Raw genomic sequence first — 21,144 nt, 5'->3', positions numbered from 1 at the left:
GACTCCCTGATGCCAGATTTTAGGGTACATCCTTATAAGCTCATGATTTTATACCAGAGAAAACCAATTTCTGTTAGAAAAGGATAAACTAATATTACAATATTGAAGCAATTTTCTAAAATGAAAAGTAGCCATAATATTGCTTTACTATTCTGTTTAAGGTACGTCCAACTGTCCAATGAAATGGGAAGATGTATCATTTTAAAACAGATGCTATAAATTTTGATGCAGGGGGAATATATTGGCTTGAAACAGATAAATTAAGGCATCAGAAAATATCTGCACGCTTCCAACCATACAGAAATGAATTATTCTAGTGTTCACATATAGTAAACACTTTAGTTAAGCCTGCATTATTCTTTCATTATAAAGCTCCAGAGTAAGTTGCACAAAACTTGCTTAAAAGTTTCTTAAGGGCTTACATTTTTGGTGGCAGTTCTCTGACTAAAGTCAGAGATTTATTTTGTAAAGTCAAAACAAAATCTGTTGGACCATTTTTAAGTAAATGGACAAAGTAGGAAAATCTAGTTTTCTACTTTAAAAATAAGTAAGATTCTTTGTCCATGGGTAGAGTAAAAACAGCTAAACTTTAAAAAATGAAGCTTCCTATTTGGCTCGGTAGAAAGAGACTCCTGGCAAGTTTAAAAATGAAACAAATAAAATTGAAAATACTGAAAAATTAATTTTATGCATTGGACTCCTGATGTTTGAACAACCATAGCAATAAAAACACCCAGCATCCATGTATATGGCCACCAGACCGTGTCCCATTGTACTGGGCACAGTTCTGGCCACAGGAATCCATGTATTTTTTACCTTATGCTTGTTATTGTTATATCTAGAAATTAAGCCAAATGTCCTAAAAGGTCCAAAATGGCAGCGATCCCTGTTAAACCCTCTAGACTGCTGTGAATGTTTTGTATAGCGCTCTGTTTCCTGTACTAGCTCCCTATAAAACAGAATCCATGTCAAAGTCTCTGTCCTGATATTCAGAACCCTCAGCATGAGCTGACTGTCCCTCCATATTCATGATGATCCCAAACAGCTATGAAGAATGAAACCATGAGTTAATCCTCAGTGGGAACTTTGAGTACAGGAACAAAACTTTCACAGGAACTAGACCTAGCCAGCAGAACCCAGTCCCAAAAGCAACCTTCGCTGCTTTTTGAAAGAAATCCAAAACTTGCTGCTTCAATTTAGCTTTCCTGAAACCATTTTTTTAAAACATGAACTCAACACACACCCTTTCTTGCACATATCAAAATCTCTACAGACAAATAGTCTAACTGTTCTTCCATGGGTTACCAATGAAGAAAGAGATACTGTTATTTCTACTTTTTTTTTTTTATAGCTGTAAATTGCTTAAGCACTTCGATGATGTTCCTAGGTAGATGATTTACCTAGATAAATATATAGTACAGAAACTCCAAGTATAGTTGCATTGTTGGTGGAAGGTAAAATAAGTGATTTAGGAACATAATTTTCACTGTTTTACTAGGACTGGTGCTCCTATGTCACTAAGAGATATTTTAAAAATCTCAGTAACTCCCCCTCCCTCCCCCCAACAATGCCGTTCAGATATCTTTTGAGCTACAACAGTGAAGTTATAGAAAATTGAAGAAATTAAATTTAAAAAAATTACTTCTTTAAAACAGTTTGCAGTCAAAATGCAATTTTGATTGCACTTTTAGTGATTTTGAAATCACTTTTAGTGATTTTTGTAGGATGCTGCCAAGTTACAAAGCATGATGATAGCAATTAATTTACAAAAAACATCACTACAATGATGTAGGAAGTCCACAGGAGCTAGGTACTTTTGCCAAAAATCGTGAGGGTTTTTTTAAAATAGATTATATCATGGCTGTCTCATGCAGACCCATAATCTAACAAGTACTAGTAGCTTTATGTTTAAAAGAAAATTAATGGACTCCATTGTTGCCAAATCAATTCTCAGTTTGCTAAATGTAATGCTCAGAGCCAATTGTTAACACTCTAGCATGAGAGTACATTTTGGGAGTGGGCATGATGAGCAGCCATTTTTTCACTCTCCATTCAATTATTTCTTCTTAAAATTAAGAAGAATTTTCAACAGATAAAAGATCAAACAATGAAAACAACAAGAATGTTTTAGCTTAGACTTAATGGGTAAAATCCTGGTCCCAGGATAACATATCTCAAAAATACACTGGGCGCCTACAGACTTGCAGTGAAGCTGCTCTGATGCAGACTCTATTAATTAAGTCTGCTGGAGTACAGATTCCAGCATCATGTGCATCAGCATCCTTGCACTGAAAAATGGTGGTGGGGGTTGTTTCGTGAGCTTTGGTTAAAGTGCCCTTGCTGCCATTTTTCAGCGCAGGATTGCTGATACATGTGATGCTCTGGCTGTTTTAATTAGAGTGGCTCTTGGAGCAACCTCTCCCCTCTCTTCCCCCCCCCCCCGACCATGTTTATAAACCCCCACTGTTACTGCAGAGTAGGTGACTGTTCTTTTTTCGTCTAAGTGACCATCTACTGTTTCACTTCTGGTGATTTACAGGCAGTGATCTCATGGTCTTTGCACTGGGTACTCTTGAATCATAGAATTATAGAGAAGTCTGGCTGGAAGGGACTTCCATTGGTCATCTAGTCCAACCTCCTGCCCAAAGCAGAATAATCCTTATCCAAACCATCCTATACAAATCCATAATCTAAACTCTTAGTAAAACCAAACAGTCAACCCTGACACATCACAAGACATAACAACGTAACCTATCACAGGTAAAGCAGGGAGGACCGTGGTAGCTAATGCCCTGCTTCTGTAAAAGGTTGTTAATATATGCTCAAGAGATCAGATGAAGAGGACCACCCCTCTGCCAGAGGAAGGCAAAAACCCCTCACAGTCCATACCAATCTGACCATGGGGTAAAATTCCTTCCTAACCCCAAAATAGTTTCACAGTTGGTAGGGTCAGAAGGGACCTGAGCAGATCATTTAGTCCGACCCCCTGCCATGGGCAGGAATGAGTACTGGGGTCAAAGACCCCGGCAAGGTGTCTATCTAGCCTCCTTCTGAAGACCCCCAGGGTAGGAGTGAGCACCACTTTCCTTGGAAGTTGGTTCCAGATCCTAGATGCCCTGACTGTGCAGTAGTGCCTCCTGATATCTAGTCTGAATCTACTCTCCGTCAACTTATGGCCATTATTCCTTGTTACTCCCAGTAGTGCTTGCAGGAACAGGGACTCTCCCATTGCCTGCTGGTCTTCCTTGGCCAGTTTAGATGGCCACCAGATCCCCTCTCAGCCTTCTCTTGTGGAGGCTGAACAGGTTCAGGTCTCATAGCCTCCCCTCGTAGGGCCTGCCTTACTGCCCCTGATCACGTGAGTGGCCCTCCTCTGGACCCTCTTGATGTTGTCCACATCCCTCCTGAAGTGCGGCACCCAGAACTGGATGCAGTACTCCAACTGCAGCCTGACCAATGTCATATAGAGGGGGAGGATCACCTCCTTGGACCTGCTTGTGATACAACTATGGACGCACGACAAGGTGCAGTTAGCCTTCCTGACTGCATCCCCACATTGGCAGCCCATGTTCATCTTGGAGTCTATAATGACTCCAAGGTCCTTTTCTGCCTCTGTGCTGACGAGAAGGGAGTTCCCCAGCCTGTAGGTATGCTGCTGGTTCTTTCTCCCTAGGTGCAGTACCTTGCACTTGTCTGTACTGAATCCCATCTTATTCTTATTCGCCCACCCCTGTAACCTGTCCAGATCCAATTGCAGCCTTTCCCTCCCTTTTAGCGTGCCCACTTCTCCCCACATCTTAGTGTCATCTGCGACTTTGAACAGGGTGCTTTTTACTCCCTCGTCCAAGTCGCTGATGAAGATGTTGAACAGTGCAGGCCCGAGCCCTGGGGGATCCCACTGCCCACATCCCTCCAGGTCAAAAATGACCCATCCACCACCACTCTCTGGGTTCGACTCTCCAGCCAATTGGTGACCCATCTGACTGTGTAGGCATTGACACCACAATCTCCTAATTTTTTAATGAGAATGGGGTGAGAGAGACAGTGTCGAAGGCCTTCCTAAAGTCCAGGAAGACTACATCCACCACGACACCTGCATCCAAGGATTTTGTGACCTGGTCATAGAAGGCCACCAGGTTGGTCTGACAGGACATGCCTTTAATGAACCCATGTTGGTTCCCTTAAACATACACTCCCCTGCTGGTCCCTCGCAGATGTGCACCTGCATAATTTTCTCCAAGAGCTTCCCCAGCACCGAGGTAAGACTAACAGGCCTATAATTTCCTGGGTCCTCCTTCCTCCCTTTTTTGAAAATGGGGACCACACTGGCCCTTTTCCAGTCCTCTGGCACCTCGCCAGAGCACCACGAGTGCTCGTAAAGCTGTGCCAGGGGTCCTGCAATGACCTCTGCTAATTCCCTCAACACTCTGGGGTGGAGATAGTCAGGACCTGCTGATCTGAACATGTCCAGTCCCACCATAAGTTCCCTGACTAGGTCCTCTCTGACCCTGGGCCTGGTTGCGCCTCCCTTGGGACCATCAGGGATCCCGGTGGGGGGGATGACCTGGTCCCCGCTCAGAAAAATGGAGGCAAAGAAATTGTTAAATAGGCTAGCTTTGTCGTCTGGTGAGACCACCAGATTTCCAAGCGTGTCCTGCAGAGGCCCCATGTTACCCAGAACCTTCTTTTTACCTCCTAAATACAGTGGTTGGTTTGACCCTGAGCAGAGAGGCAAGACCCCCTAGCCAGGAACCTTTGGCTTTAAGTCCCAGAAGGCGCACAGGTACACCCTAGTCAAAATTTTCAGGTTTGGCTTCAGCCAACACCCAATGCCTCTGAGGAAGGCTTAAAAACACCCTTACACTTCTAGCAGAAAAGGAGGGATAGGGGGTGGTATTCCCTTCCAGCACCATGTCACAATCAGCAAAGCACAGAAGCACGGGAAATACCCATATAGTAGAATGCAGACATAGCTATGCCTAGATTATCCATGACCAGTGGCTGTCCAGCCTCTTTGTGAACACCTCCAGTGACAGAGAAACCACAACTTACCTAGGCAGTCTATTCCACTGCCTCACTTTTCTCACAGTGAAGAAGTTTTTTCTGGTATCCAACCTAAGCCTATTTTGCTGAAACTTCAAGTCATTTGTCCATGTCCTACTCTCTGCAGCAAGAAAGAAGTGTTCACTCTCTTCTTTATGGCAGTCCTCCAAGTATTTGAAGACTGCTATCATGTCTGCTTAGGTGCCCTTCCTACAAGCTTAACATGTCTAGCTCCTCCAGCTTCTCATGACTTGCTTTACAAGCTCTCAATCATCTTTGTCACCTGTCTGTGGGTCCTCTCTAACTTATCATCCCTTTTAAAATGTGGAACCCAAATCTGTACATAGAACTCTAGACAAGGCCTGAACAATGCCTAGTAGACGTGCTATCACGTCCTGTGTCTTGCACCTAATGCTTCTTTGGATGCATCTGAAAATCGTATTTGCCTTTTGTACATTACACTGTAGATTCATGTTGAGTCTGTGATCTATCAAGACTCCCAGATTCTTCTCCATAGTGCTGCCATCCAGCCACGTGTCATTCATTTTGTATTTTGATTAGTCTTCCCAATGCATCTGTCAGCAGTGAAGTTCATCCTGTTAGTTTCATTTCAGACTTCTAATCTATCAATATCCTTCTGAATTCTGCTCCTGTCCTCCAACATATTCACAAGTCTTCCCGTTTTGTATCATCTGCAAACTTGCTCAAGAAGCTTTCTATGCCAGCATTCAAATCGTTAATAAACATGTTGAACTGCACTGGGCTCAGGACAGACCCCTGTGGGACTCCACTCAAAATCTCTACAGAAATAACCATATAACAGCTCTGCTAAAGTGGGCACCAATCTGGGCTTGCTCCCTGCTGGAGAGGAACATCTGACAATTCTTGTTCTGATCTATGACAAACACAATCTGTATTTGGATGTCCTATTCAGACATAGAGAAAAGAAGAAATCTGACAAACTTTATCATGTAGGTACAGGAGGCCATATGGGCCTAAGTCACATTCTACTGGTACGTAAGCCTTTGTCCAAATTATTCCCTTCCCCCCATCCTTGGTGCAGGAGCTCTAACTGTTCCACTAGTGAGCAGCCAAAACTTCCAGCTTCGCTCCTGCACTTTCTATACTACAGTTATGTGCCTTCTATTTATTAAAAAATCCTGTAGCACCGTAAGTAGAAAATGAAGGCCTATTTAAAATCAAATATAAAGTTAAACAATACACAAAACACAATGATCTCACACAGTTTGAACTCTTCATTTTCATTAGAAAAATGAAACTTCATTATGTTTGACTGTCACAGATATTTCCAGAATTCTTCACTTTTTCCATGCAGAAAACAGGCTGAGGCTGTAAAGGAAGACATAAGGGCTTACACCTCTATCTAACCATCCACCTATCATTGTCTATTGAGTCTGCTCCCTGGATAGTACCAAGTGTATTTTAGGAAATAAGCAAGTTGTTCTATAAAATGGATGGCTTAATACACGTTAGGGGGCTGATTGTAATACTCTACTTAAAATGCATAGTACTATACACCAGGACTAACTGCACTGTCCTCAATAGGATTACTCATGGAATAAGCAGCTACTCACTGAAAAGATACTACCATCTGTCTTCATTAACCAGTGTATGCAAAGTAAAAACAGACTCAACCTACTGGATGTGCAAAAGAGTTATAATTAACTTAATAAATTAAAAGCAACCAGTGAGTCTCTCATCTAGCACTCAAGGGAAATTTTCAACTCTTATTCGTAAATCTTTCTATAAACCGAAGATCAGCTGAGGACTGTAATCTCGATTCAGATGCCTTTTTTTGTTCTGTCCTCTACCAACTTGCCAAGGGCCAGAGTCCTACCTTACTTTCTCATCTAATTAAATGGAACTTGGCATTGAAGAAGAGACTACTCCATTTCAGTAAAGGTGGCAGAGCCTGGATCCAAGTTAGGTCAACTGAAACACCCTTTTTGTTGCTTCCAGCATAAACTTGAACCAGTGAATCATAGCCAGCAGGCATGCAAAATCCTTCCTGCTCTGGATTTCAAACCATAAATCACAAGCATTTTATACAACCTTCTGGAATGGCTTTTAGCTCTGGAATAAACTATAAAAACATATTTCATACAAGTGATGCCTAGGAATTGCTTTCATGAATTATTGTAGAGATGACACACGGACAGCTGAGATGTGATACATGTATAGATACCCTTACATTCCAGGAAACAGATGGAAGATCACATTCAAAATCACAGTAAATGAACATGGACTAAGATTTGGATAAGGGTCCAGGCTGACTTAGCTGTATACATGCATACAGGTTTTATCTGAAACAGGGTAAAAATTAGCTGGGGTGGGAAGCAATGGGAATTGTTTTTTTGCCAATACTGCTTTTTTTGTCAGGAACTACAGATCAACAAGGCAGACATGTCCCCCAAAATAACAGTAACCTGGTAGTCAAGGTACTCAGTAGGGATGTAGCCAACAAGTGCAAGTCCCCACACCAATGACTAATCATTTATACAAAATATAAGGAGTTCCCATAGAAAATACTGAGAGGAACTCACTTGAGAATGGCCTGGTGGTTAGGTAACACACTTGACATATAGCAGAATGGTGCAGCAAGGATTTAAATCAAGGTCTCCTACAGCTCAAGCAAGTGGTCTAATCACCAGGTAACTGGCTATTCCAATCTCTCTTTTGTTTTCCATGAAAGATTTTAAAAGGTCTTGGCTTAATCCTAACATGGAACAGAAGAATTTTGGAAATCTTGAAACGTTTCATGGGCTGGGAAGATCACGTCCTGCCTAACTCTACTTTCTTGAAGGTCTGCTGCTGCTCTCTGTCACCTAAAATCATCTATGCTCAGTGACAGAACTACTTATTTCTGGAACACACAGAACCTGGATTCAGTAGACTTTATATTTTTAAACAGAATTTGAATGACCTTTTCTAAAACCTCAGAAAACTCTTTTAAACAAAATGGACCAAAATCTGTCATAAGTTACACTTAAGCAAACCAGCTCTTAAACTGAGCATGACCGTAATTTTAACTGTTAACATATTGAACGTTCTGGGCCAAATACTATTCATTGGTCACAAATGGGATACTAGAGCAGGGGTGGGCAAAATGCAGCCTAGGGGCTGGATGCAGCCCACCAGGCCATACTATCTGGCCTGCGCAGCCCCTAAAAAATTTAGAAAATTAATATTTATCTGCCCTGGGCTGCCTGTCATGTGGCCCTCGATGGCTTGCCAAAACTCAGTAAGCAGCCTTCTGCCCAAAATAATTGCCCGCCCCTGTGCTTGAGCATGACATGAAACAAAAGTCCCAAAATTAAACCCCATGAATAACTGTGTGTGAAAACAAATGCTTAGAGAGTCATTCCTTTAGTACAATTTATTCTATAACCTCATTTTCACTGTTATGTGGTTTAGCTGTACACAGTTTTTCATCAGACCAAATATCAATGCAATGTAGGTAACTTTGGGACTACTAGGGATATTTGAGGTAAAAACTAGTGTAAATGAGACACAAACTGACTCTGAATGTTTGATATAAACTGAATTTTTTACCGGTTACATTGTTATAACTTTGTTGCTGAACATCTTGCAGTACAATATACCCTGTTATGCTAATGCTTTTGTCTGGTTTCAGTCTGTTCCTTTTCTATTTTTTGTGTAGCGCTCATTTATTTTTTGTTTCTTGCCCTTCTTTGTTTCCCTGCCCATTAGATATCTCCATGCTGCTCTACAGGGAGGTACTGTCTGTCATTTGTGGTTCCACGAGGCAAGCCACTCACGCAGCTGGGGAGAATGCCACAGGAACAGAGAAAGAAGCATGTGGTAAATGAGTTGCTTCCTGAGCTTGCGGCTCTGTACATGCAAGTGGGTCTTGTATGACCAGCTGCATGCAACAAAAGAGGCAATAAACAAAGCAAACAAAAAAAGAAATCCTGGAAAAGGAATAATTACTAACAGGAAATAATACTCTGGTGTTAGGTAGACGGAAACTATTTACATTAAAATGCATTTAGGACTGGTCTCTGATCCCCAATCCATCTCTTTCCCATCACCCATATTAATATCTGAGTGTTTGGGTGAAGACACAGTTTATTCAGTATCTTAGATACTGCTTAGTGATCTCGCTTGGTCACTTAACAGCCGGCGTCAGAAAGAGTTCTATCTTGCACCTCCTTTAGAGCGCCCATTGCCAGGATAAATACGTGGACACTATTCACTGCCTTTGCTCTCATATTTGCATTAAAATTTCCTGCTCTGTCTCCTCATGCTGGCCAGGAAATTCAGCTCCATTCCCTAAAATTATGATTAACCCATTCTCTCACTTAAACCCAAACTCTTATTTTAACTAAGCTGCATGATGAAAGCGTGTTTTAGTTAAATGGAACCTATTTCATTATGATCCATTCTCTCCTGCCCTTTCCATCTTAGTAACAGTATTTTCATATCCAGCTCTGTTTGCTGACTTCAGCCAAGTTTCTATTATACAATGCTTCAGTTTAAACATACAGTTCCAATTCTGCAGTTTTATTTGGTATGCATCCCAACTTGCTCTTTCCTCACTCTCAAGGATAATATTTTATCCAACTTTCCCCTATTGCTACACTATCAGTGCGAGCCCTTTCTCACTGGCTTTACAAAAAGCCATGCAAAGGCTGGGCACAATTGGCCACGTTCCTAATTCACTTGTGTGTCATACTGCTGGACTGTGTATAGAATAAGCTGCTCCCAACCTACTGGACTGCATCAGCAGACACATTCACTCACTGTACTAGGGAGCTCCAGGAAGGATTCTAAGTCCAGGAAGAGCACACACCAACTGCAGATGCTTCCTCACCCTGATGAAGGGTATTTGTGCCTGAAAACTTGCAAAGAAGAATTTTTTCCAAGTATTTGAGTTGATCTAATAAAAGATATTAGAACCTTGATCTAAGGGATCCTAATATATTCAAGGGGCAGCACTGTTTCTTACCTGCAGATCTGAAAACCCCCAACTTGGCTTGTGCCTGCATAGCATAACCAAGCCTTTAATGGACTAGTTTCTCTCAAAGATTTCCTTCCGCACCTGCTCATTTAAATAATGAATAGTGAAATACGAAGAATTTTTCGTGTTAATAATGTGAAGACTGTCCCTCTTTCCCCTTTTCAACTGCCATACATCACCCTATACAACTTCATTTTCCCCAGCTAGCCACAATCATACAAGAAAGGCCCTTCCCCACCCTACTTTTTCCTCTACACTCATACAAATTACTCTGAGAACATAATCCTGCCCAGCAGCCCATTTCTTCTACCTGGTAGAACCTGATAGCACAAGGGTGTAACTCTGGCTTCAAAAGGGCCCATCGTAGGCAGGGTGTGATCAGTTATGATAAGCTTGACAGCCTTCCCATTCAAGGGTGGATATTACACACAGCTGCAAATGAGTAAGCTAAAAAGTATTAACAGCAGCCTTCACGATGTTTTGAGTTGCCAGTTCTTTGACTCTGTGAACTCCTTTTCTTTAGGGCAAAATCATCTAAATATTGATTAGACAGCTCTCTTCCTGCTTTTAGCTTTGGAAGTTTAATGACAGTTAAGCAAACTCAGGATTATAAATCACAAAGCACAAAAGAAATGGGACTGGAGTGCAGTTAACATTCAATGAAAATAGTACCTCTATCTGTCTGCTGGCCTAAGGGATTTTCCAGCTTACAAAATCTAAACAAGCAAAAAAGCTAGAAAGGAAAATGAAAGTTTACAACCCCCATCTGGAACATCAATAATTTTCATAAAACTATTGTTTTGTGGGCCAAGGAGGTCACAGTAGTCAGAGGGTCTGCAAAAGCCAATCAAGTCAAAATATCAGAAATGCAAAGTGCTGCACCTCGGGAGGAAAAATGTCCAGCACACCTACAGCCTAGGGAATGACCTGCTGGGTGGCACGGAAGTGGAAAGGGATCTTGGAGTCCTAGTGGACTCCAAGATGAACATGAGTCGGCAGTGTGACGAAGCCATCAGAAAAGCCAATGGCACTTTATCGTGCATCAGCAGATGCATGACGAATAGGTCCAAGGAGGTGATACTTCCCCTCTATCGGGCGCTGGTCAGACTGCAGTTGGAGTACTGCATGCAATTCTGGGTGCCACACTTCAAGAAGGATGCGGATAACCAGGAGAGGGTCCAGAGAAGGGCCACTCGCATGGTTAAGGGCCTGCAGACCAAGCCCTACGAGGAAAGACTAGAGAAACTGGACCTTTTCAGCCTCCGCAAGAGAAGGTTGAGACGCGACCTTGTGGCTGCCTATAAGTTCATCACAGGGGCACAGAAGGGAATTGGTGAGGATTTATTCACCAAGGCGCCCCCGGGGGTTACAAGAAATAATGGCCACAAGCTAGCAGAGAGCAGATTTAGATTGGACATTAGGAAGAACTTCTTCACAGTTCGAGTGGCCAGGGTCTGGAACGGGCTCCCAAGGGAGGTGGTGCTCTCCCCTACCCTGGGGGTCTTCAAGAGGAGGTTAGATAAGCATCTAGATGGAGTCATCTAGACCCAGCTCTCTTTCCTGCATATGCAGGGGGTCGGACTCGATGATCTACTGAGGTCCCTTCCGACCCTAACATCTATGAATCACCCAGGCTAGTAGACCATAGCAGTAGTACTCATGACATGGCCCTGTCAGATTCCAACAAATCTGTGAATTCTGCTAAATATCTTGTCATAAGGACATGAAAAAGGAAAGGATATCAGGCTAGTTTCCTGTGCTTAGAAGCATACCACAGCACAGACTGCCTCAAACTGAAGTGATCAGAACTCATGGTAGAGGTGATATCTTTTATTAGATCAACTAGATGTTTGCAAAAAAAAAAAAAATCTTTATTTGCAAGCTTTTGGGCACAAGCACTCTTCTTCAGTCATAGGAGAAAAGATTGTAAAAGTCTCCTAGGTAGAAATGAAAGTTCATACTTCATAGGAATTTGGTTTCCGAACAGCAGAGTTTACCACACCTTTAACTCTTGTATGAAACATGAACTTTCATTTCTGCCTAGGAGAACTTTTACAATCTTTTCTCCTATGCCTGAAGAAGAGTGCTTGTGCCCAAATGCTTGCAAATAAAGATTTTTTTTTTGCTAACATTTAGTTGATCTAATAAAAGAGATCACCTCTACCATGAGTTCTGATTCCTTTTGCCTCTAGACCAATATGGCTACAACCTGTATACCTCAAACTGAAGTGGTCTTTCAGGGATGAAGCACATACGTACTAAAGAAATACATGCTTTTCCCATTGTCTGTTTGCTGCTTTCCTTTTCCTGTGCTCTATATGTCAAGCTGTGTCACGAGTGGGATAATGGAGGGTCTGCTAAATGCACAAAAAACAATATTTGTAAAATCTACTCTTGGGAGTTCCTGTAGAATAGTTCCTAAATGAAGCCTGGAATCCTAGCCATATGTTCTTTCCTCATTTATTATTTAGTCTTTGCTTCATAATTTACTCTTGCTGTGTGACAAAAAATTCCTTTCCAGTTCCTTAGAGTGACTTAATTTAAATTATGTGGAATTTTTTTTTAAATTGGCAAGCAAGTAAATTGATGGTGAAGACATCAGGAGAGTAGAGCTGCATTACTGAACTCCTATGCTTTGTGTCTCAAGGGTGTCCATAAAATTCTTTCAGATTTTTGCATTATTTTCTCCTTTTACTGGGCTCAAGAACTTGAAAGCCTAATTTGGCCCAAAGGATGGAGAAATTCAATACATTTTCAAAAGGACATTAAGCAGATATAGCACAGACATTGTCTGCAGAATTCAATTTACCCGCATGCTAATGGCTGTGAAAAAAGCAGCAGCAGACAATAAAAGCAGTCAGAGTTAGGTCACTTTTATTTAAATGAGTACTAAGTGATCCATGGACCACCAGTCAGTGTACTGATTTTAATTGAAACCACACAGGATACAAGTCTACACAGAAAATGGCATCTGAACAGCTTTTTTATTAACTAGTGTGGAGCCAACCAGCATAGTTCCTCAGCATAGTTCTGCTGAGGAAAATGAAGATAATCATGCTGTTACTATCTACAAAAGTAGAGTTACTGTGTTCCTGTCCAACAAGTTTTCCAGTTATCCAAAGAAGTGGTAAAACATTTTAATAAATTTACTGCTGAACAAGAAATCAGATATAACAATTCCTTGACATGCTTCAACTATAATGGACAGCCACCTATTAAATATGATGTCAGAATAACAATATAAGCAACATACCAGAAACTCCTGGTGGTGTCTTAATGAATTTCCCATTAAAATGAGCAATCACTGCTTCACATTTTTCTGTTGATTCCATCCTATATAAATAAAAAATAAAATATTAAGACAGAATTTTGTTTCTATTTTTAATATATATTTCTGTGAGCACCAGGGTTTTTTGCTTTCTATGGATACTCAGCTTAAAAAAACAAAACAAAATTAAGAGACCTTTCGCAAAACGGCAGTCTGAAATCTCTGGAAATATAATGTCTCTTTGTATTAGGTCACAGCCTGCAGAGATCAGATTATTCACATTCTAGGCCAAGGATACTCAGTTTTCATTTAGGCACAACCACTACCAAATTCTTGGAGTTTGGATTCAATACCCAACATTCTAAGAAACCCTCTTTGGCTAAGGACAGAAGTTACACATAAACCAGTTTAAGTGTTCAGAAACTGGTTTAAACCTGTAACAGAACAGAAGTTTAGTGCACATAAACCAGTTTCAAAATGGCTGAAACTGGCTTAAGATAAACCTGGTTAAATGTAGCATCAGACTTAACTGATTTAGGTCAAATTGGTTTATGAAACTTTTGTTCCAGATCCCTTCCTGGTTCAAGTTAAATCAGAGTCCCCCAGCATCCCAGCATGCTTTGCAGATCTGGGCTAGGCTATGCAGTCTGGCCCTATTCCCCTCACTCTTTTAAAGATGAAGTTATGCCACAGGAAAAGCTCTACTTCCATCTTTATTTACCTTTCTCCGTCTTCCAACTTTATAGGGAAGGACAAAGGGAGCCCACTGTTCTATGCCCCAACTTGACTAGATTCTACAGAAAAAAAGTGCAGTGGGATAGGAAGTAACAGCAGAAACTTAGCATCTTAGTGAATTAGGAGCCGGTAGCACTCCCTCTCTTGCAAATTCCTAAACTAAATGCCAAAGCGCAATTGCCCAGTGAACCTTCCAATGTTAGTTAATCAGGCAATTAACAAGGCAATCACATGATAGCTAGATCAACTCATATTCAGAGTCAGGAGTTGCCTCCATTACAGTACTGAGTTTTATACTGTTTACAGTGCAGTCACAGGGAGTGTAGCAATACCTAACCCTGCATCAAACCAGGTACTGTACCAGTAGCATTCTAGTTGTGGCAACACAAACTGGTTTACCCTGTTTGTCTGGTAGGTTTTGCAGCCTGCACGGAATCCTGTACTGCCATGACTACTACCATTACCTGAGCTAGTGAACTGCAGTCCCTGCTGTGACATCTCTTGAAGGTCAAGAAACAATGAAGCAGGAACAGGGACTGAGAGTTGCCACCTTGCAACCACAGAAAATCCTGATAGGGGTAACCTGCTGATGGTGGAATGGGAGGTAACAAGAGATCTCAGGATAGCTAGATGCTGTAGCATGGGTTTGGAGGGCTAAAACTGAAAATGGCACGGACTCAGCTGTACAGATATTTCATGGAGAAAATACCCATGAACTAGGACAGTATGAACCCAGACTCTGATGCTGGTAGGCGTGGGATTCTAGCCAAATGTCTCCCAGCACTATGTATCTGCAGATCAGGCAAAAAACGGTACAGACACTAGCAATGAAAGCTATGCTGTCCTGCCATTTCCTTCTCCAACACTGCCCTCAGCGAAGTAGACAGATTAATTCATTTGGTTATTCACAATCTAAAACTTGGCCTCCTCGAAAGATAGACAACAAATGTTAGTTTCACCTTAAATAGTGGGTTTTTATAATGTTCTCAAAGCATTACAATGACACAGTGAACTCTGTTCACACAGTGCTCTGAACTGCTGCCAGACTCTTTAGAGCTTGCTTGGGTATGTGTACATCAGCTGCAATCACACCTTTGAATTGCAGCATATACATCCCAGTAGTCAGTATCACTTTGACTGAACTGAAAACAGCCGACTCGCAGGTGAGGGGCAAAATATAGTAATTTTAATCGGAGTAAAACTTAACAGTTGTTTGTAAAATGATGGTCTGATAATATTAAAAAAAAAAAAAAATATATATATATATATATAAGGATTTCTTTTTAATTTTCACATTAAGTTTTTGTAAACGCAGACCCACAAATTAGGCCTAATGACATGCATATTGATATAGCAGAATGAAGCAGCATCTACTGAGAGACCCAGAGCTAGCTCTGAATGTATGGATGACAGTACAGCCATGTTAACACAGCACTATTTAGTCCTGCTGAGAGGGAGAATGCTGCGCTAATATGGCTGTACTGCTTCTGATTTGCAAGCTAGCCAGTTTTTAGCTAGCTCAGGTGTCTCTGCATAGTACTTCATTTTGCCTTGTAGACCTACCCTTAGTCACCTTCTGCTCAGTGGCAAAGTAGCAACAGCCAGAAAAGAGAAGTAAATCTCCCCGTTTTGGACTTCAGGTAGCCTCTCCACTTAGTGCCTGGGAAATTTACTGATAGCCAAGAACCAAGATCAACAAAATAGCAGCATTTGTTCACAGACCAAATAAATCCAGTGTTGGAGGGCAGTGTTGGAGAAGGAAATGGCAGGACAGCATAGCTTTCATTGCTAGTGTCTGTACCGTTTTTTGCCTGATCTGCAGATACATAGTGCTGGGAGACATTTGGCTAGAATCCCACGCCTACCAGCTTGGGGGGGCTCAGGGTTGCTGGATCTGAATCGCAGAAGTTTAATTTTCTGGTTTAAAGAAAATCCCAAAAGTCATTGGTCTCAACTGGACTTAATCACCTTCAGTCTGGAGAAACACCCACTCATTCATATTGAGACATTAAGCTTGCACTGCAAGTGTCAATCTGAATAGATAGCAGTCAGTTTTGCACAGTTGATCTATATGGGCTCCTTTTGCTGTTCGTGTAAAAGTCAAGCCTATTTCAAAATTATTTATTAGATTTCGCAGACATTAAGGCTGGAAGGACCTTGCAAGATCACTGGGTCCAGCTGCCTGTGCAAGGAACAGGAAGTCAGCTGGGGTCAAATGATCCCAGTAAGATAGGCATCCAAGTGTTTCTTGAAAGTGTTCAGAGTAGGTGCTTGCACCACTCCTGAGGGGAGTCTATTCCAGGCTTGGGGGCTTGGACAGTAAAGAAGTTTTTACTTGGTCTTCCTGGAGTTTGTAACTGTTAGACGTTGTCTTCCCTTGGGGTGCCCTGGTAAACAGACAGTCTCCCAGCTCCTGATGCACACCCCTTATTTACTTATAGGGAGCCACCAAATCCCCCCTGAGCCTTCGCTTCTCTAGGCCAGTGGTTCTCAACCTTTGGTACCCTGCGTAACCCCTGCCGATCGACATGGCAAAAGTGAAAGCGGAAGTCCCACTGTGTTACTTAGTTTCACCACCATGAGCTGAGTCCCACTCTCCATTCTATCCCGGGATAAAGCAGTCTGCACGGGACATCCCTCCCTATCCCCCGGCAAACTGACACTGGGGAGTGAAAGCCCCGGCGCGCTGGACACAGCGGGAGGGGCGGCGGCTGGAACTTCTGGCCCAAGCAGGCAAAGACCAAAACGCAGCGCCCATGTCTCGCATACCCCCAGGGGTACGTGTACCACGGGTTGACTGCTCTAGGCTGGAGAGTCCCATTTCTCTCAGTCTCTCCTCATAAGGCCTGTTCTCTTGTCCTCTAATCATGCACATGGCTCTCCTCTAGACTCTCTCAGCACATCCTTCCTAAAGCGTGCAGCCCAGAACTGGACACAGTATTCCAGCTGCAGCCTCACCAGGGCCAAGCAAAGCAGAAAGATGGCTTTCTGGCTCTTGCTTGAGATGCAAGCCAGGATTTTGTTTGCTTTGCCGGCTGCAACGTTGCATTGGTGGCTCATGTTCATTTTGTAGACAATCACGACCCCCAAGTCTCTTAAAGTCGTGGTGCCAGTGAGTGTAGTACTGCCAAGCCTGTAAATGTGTTGTGGGTTTTTTCTCCTGAGGTGAAGAACCTTGCATTTCTCCATGTTGAATGCTATCAGGTTTTGATCCGCCCACCTTGCGAGCTGTCCAGGTTGGCCTGAATTGCCAGCCTATTCTCTAGCGTGACCACACTTCCCCATAATTTGGTGTCATCAGCGAATTTAGCCAGTCCGCTTCTGATACCTGAATCCAGATCGTTTATAAATATGTTAAAGAATACTGTTCCAAATACAGGATGCCACTAGTCACCATGAGCCATGTTAACACGATTCCATTGACTACCACTCTCTGGGTCTGACCACGGAGCCAGTTCCCCAGCCATTGGACCATCATTCTGCAACGTTTCTCTCTTATAAAAGGGAGCCCCTACTCTCAGGGAGCCTCTGGCCACTCCTAGGTGAGCTGAGCAGGGGTAAAGCTGATAATATTGCAGAAAACCTACTGAGAAAGTAGATTACGAAGCTAAGGTCTCTTAAAATGCTCTTCTGGCATTTAATGCTACAGGAAAAACTGGGGCAAGACTTGCTACAAATATCTCTTGTTCAAAGTAGAACTAAAACCCAACTTTAGCAGCCAAGAAACTAGTAATTTAAGGAAATGCAGACTCTCATAGATTAAATACCTGGGAGATGACTGGCCTGTGGAAAAAACGCCTGAATTTGTTAAGCATTACTGTGATTTGTGTGTCAAATGTGAGATTTATTGTGGATGACTAAAACATTTTCTCCCAAACTGGCAACAGGTCAGATTGTACCAGGAAATGATAATAAGTCACTCGATGGAAGGAGAAGTAGTTCAGTATGTATTTCTTGCTTAATTTCAACAGCTGGATTGGAGAAACCAGATCAAAAGTTTGCTCATACAGTGCTTAACAAGGAAAATTTTTCTTTGCATCTGAACAGACCCTATGTAGTCAAAACAGAGGTCAGATTATCAGCCTGATGCATAGCTATTGACTTATAGGGAGGAAGAGCTAGTGGTCTCAGGGTTTCAGATCAAGGCCTTCCACTACTACTGGCAAACACTGGGTTGGTGGTGAACTTCCTGACGCTTGCTCAAGAGTGGGGAAGCAGAATTAATAGCTGGTACAAGGAAGACAAGGAAAGAAGAGTCTTATTCAACTTGAATGTGTGTGAGGGTGCATGACTGAGTGAAATCTTAGCCTTAAATCCTAACCAAGAGACAGACTGCCTAAGCAAATGACAAATTAGCAAAATCCTTCTGTATATCAATTTGGAAATTTCTTTTCAAAAGAAATTTGGTGCGTTTTCTCCAATGGCCTCTCTCCTGTCACTGAGTGACAAATGTTTAGAAAAACATGTTATGTATAAAGAGTAGTTCTGATGGATATACTGTTAGCTGTGCAACAGAATGAATTTTAAAAAATGGTTAAGAAAACTCTACCTTGCAAAGCCAACACCACGACTTGTACCGCTGGAATCACGAAGTATCCTTGTGGAGATAACTTGCCCAAATGGTTTGAGCATATTCTCTAGCTCCTGCTCATCCATTGAAAGTGGTAAGTTGGAAATATACAGGTTAGTTGGATCTTGTTCTTGTTGCTGAAACAAAATTAAATCCTGCCATTAGTTTTCTAATGTAAGACACACTGAGCATCAATTGTGCGGATCACTACATATACTTTTACGTTGTGATTTTTGGGTTTCTTTATATAAGCTCTTCTTTACTAGCTTAGCCATTTTAAACTACTGTCTCTGTGCAATGACATTCAAGGGCAGGAAAAACTGCTTAGATCATTTCTAGGATCAGTTTTACTGACCTTGAATAGTCAATAAAACCAGAAAAAAAGTGAGGATGAGGGTGAATAAGTGGCCACAGCTTATAGCTTATCTTTGTTTTGATGTTTTGGAAAGAAAGAAAATATTCCAATCAGAAAAAACAAAGATTGAAGCTGAGAAGGAAGGAAAAATTAGACTGATGGAAAAGTGACCTGAAAATAATGGAGAAAAATAGGGCGATGTACATTAGGAGGGAAGGGGAAAAAACTTGGACTGAGGAAACAGGCAGGGACTGAAAAACAAGGGAGAAAGAATACATTTTTGAGAATAAGGTATATCACAAATATTACCATAAAATTGTTAATTGTCTGATACAGAGAGACCTGGATGGGACCATTGCTTTAGAGCCCATGACCATGTTTTAAGGTTTCATAAAACTTTCCTCTTCTACAGTGGTACAAAACAGAGACATTTCACATTTTTTTCTTAAAAAAATACTTGAGTTGTAAAACAAAGACCAGAATAGCTAGGAGCTGAGTGGTTAAGGCAGGTATTTGAGACATGGAAGACTGTGTTTCAGAGCAGGGCCTTGAACCAGGATCTCCAACATTCCAGGTGAATGGCCCGCCATGCAGATCCCGGTTGTTTCTGATTTTGACCATGCTGGAAACAACATTGATATGTTCCTACGTGAGCGTTCTCCTACGGGTTCTCCAACCTTGTTAAAATGTCACTACTATCCTTCCTGTTGTCGCTAATTCTGGCCATACCTCACAATGACCTCATTCTTAACTGTAAAGCAATCTATGCAAGCAGACCTTTGTCTATACAGTATCTTAAGTATTCCACATAGATGTAAGGATCCATCTTAAAGAATAACCGTCTGCAGGATTTAATCTGTTCTGTGTGGGGGAGGCTTTTTGGTTGGCTGGTTCTTTGGTGTTTTTCTTTCTTTTTTTTGGTATAACCTATGATGAAATTTAAACCAATATAGTTATGCTGATAGTACCCTGTCTTATTTCATATAACAATGCCTATTTTGGTTTAGCTCATCTCAACTGGGAAGGGCCCATGGGGCTCCTCGTGGCTCTGGAAATTTGGTGGTGGGAGAACAGTAGTACTACTACCCCACTGCCAAATTTCTGTACCCACAGGAGCTGAGAGGGTGTGGTGCCAGGTCCCAATGGCCCAATTCCAGCATGCAGGGATGGTGCTGGGCCCTCAGGATCCAATTCCAACACAGTGGGGCAAGAGAGGTGGTGCAGGGCCCCAGGGCCCAATTCTGGCCTGCAGGGCTTGAACTTGACATGCCCCACTCATCTGACCTATGGGGCCAAAAGGCTGAGCACCACTGGTTTAAGCCAAACACCTATATTTGTACTTATACACCCCTAATTTCTACAATACTGAGCACCTTTAGTAATGTATTATCTGATATAATTATTTATCAAGGATCATAGACTGCAACTCTCAGACAACACCCTTAAATATGCACTCCCAATTCCTCAAGAGGGTATATCTAAATGTGCATTCACCCACTATATCATAAATGCACACAAGAACGAGCATTGTTTATTTCTTCACCTTGACCCTAACGTCTTAGAAAGTAAAGGGTTTGTTGTTACCAACTTTCTTCTAATGGTGGTCCAGAGTTCTCAAGATTAAACAATCTTTAAATGGAAACATGCTCAGGGACACTTTCCTTGTTTGCCCACTCTCTTAATACTATTGCAATTCTCAACCAAATCATGTTGTCACTTATCAACTGATAAAATTTTGCATACAAGGCAATTTTTTGTTGTTTTAATCAGTCCCCTTCACTACAATACAAATGGCCTGTGACTAAGTTCTTTTTTTCCCATGGAAAAAATACTACTTCTGAATGTGAGGCAGGTCATACAACTTGATGACTTTGGACACTTACTGAAAATAATATGGAATCCACATAGTATACAGAGAGGGTCTGTGGCTTAAGTATACAGCTCACATTAATATTCATTACTGTATAGTGTTCGAACTCACAAGGGAAAAGTCTGCATTACCACAGCAATATTTTTAAACGAAGTTCAGATTTCTTTACTACAAATTTGAAATGAGGATAATTTTAATGTTCACCGAATTAGCTAGTTTCTTGTTTTCTATTAGACAATTATCTGTATATACACTGAGAAGTGTAGGCTTTGACTTCATGGTTTCTCTTTAATGAACACTA

The 21,144-nt window shown here is 41.8% G+C and overlaps 1 protein-coding gene across 3 annotated transcripts in view; it reads right to left on the bottom strand.

Moving 5' to 3' along the window:
* Window positions 1-21,144, bottom strand: part of RBMS1 (RNA binding motif single stranded interacting protein 1) — a 213,718-nt gene that overhangs the window by 23,526 nt on the left and 169,048 nt on the right. For all 3 annotated transcript variants that reach the window (XM_014599471.3, XM_019480351.2, XM_019480352.2), the window contains exons 5-6: window positions 18,598-18,755; window positions 13,299-13,378 (exon numbers count right to left, since the gene is read on the bottom strand). In XM_014599471.3, the coding sequence (XP_014454957.1) occupies window positions 13,299-13,378; window positions 18,598-18,755 (238 nt within the window). The remainder of the gene's footprint in view (window positions 1-13,298; window positions 13,379-18,597; window positions 18,756-21,144) is intronic.

The sequence above is a fragment of the Alligator mississippiensis genome, chromosome 4 (assembly GCF_030867095.1).
Source record: "Alligator mississippiensis isolate rAllMis1 chromosome 4, rAllMis1, whole genome shotgun sequence".
In the NCBI taxonomy this organism is placed as follows: domain Eukaryota; kingdom Metazoa; phylum Chordata; order Crocodylia; family Alligatoridae; genus Alligator; species Alligator mississippiensis.
This window is presented reverse-complemented; position numbering and strand designations above follow the sequence as displayed.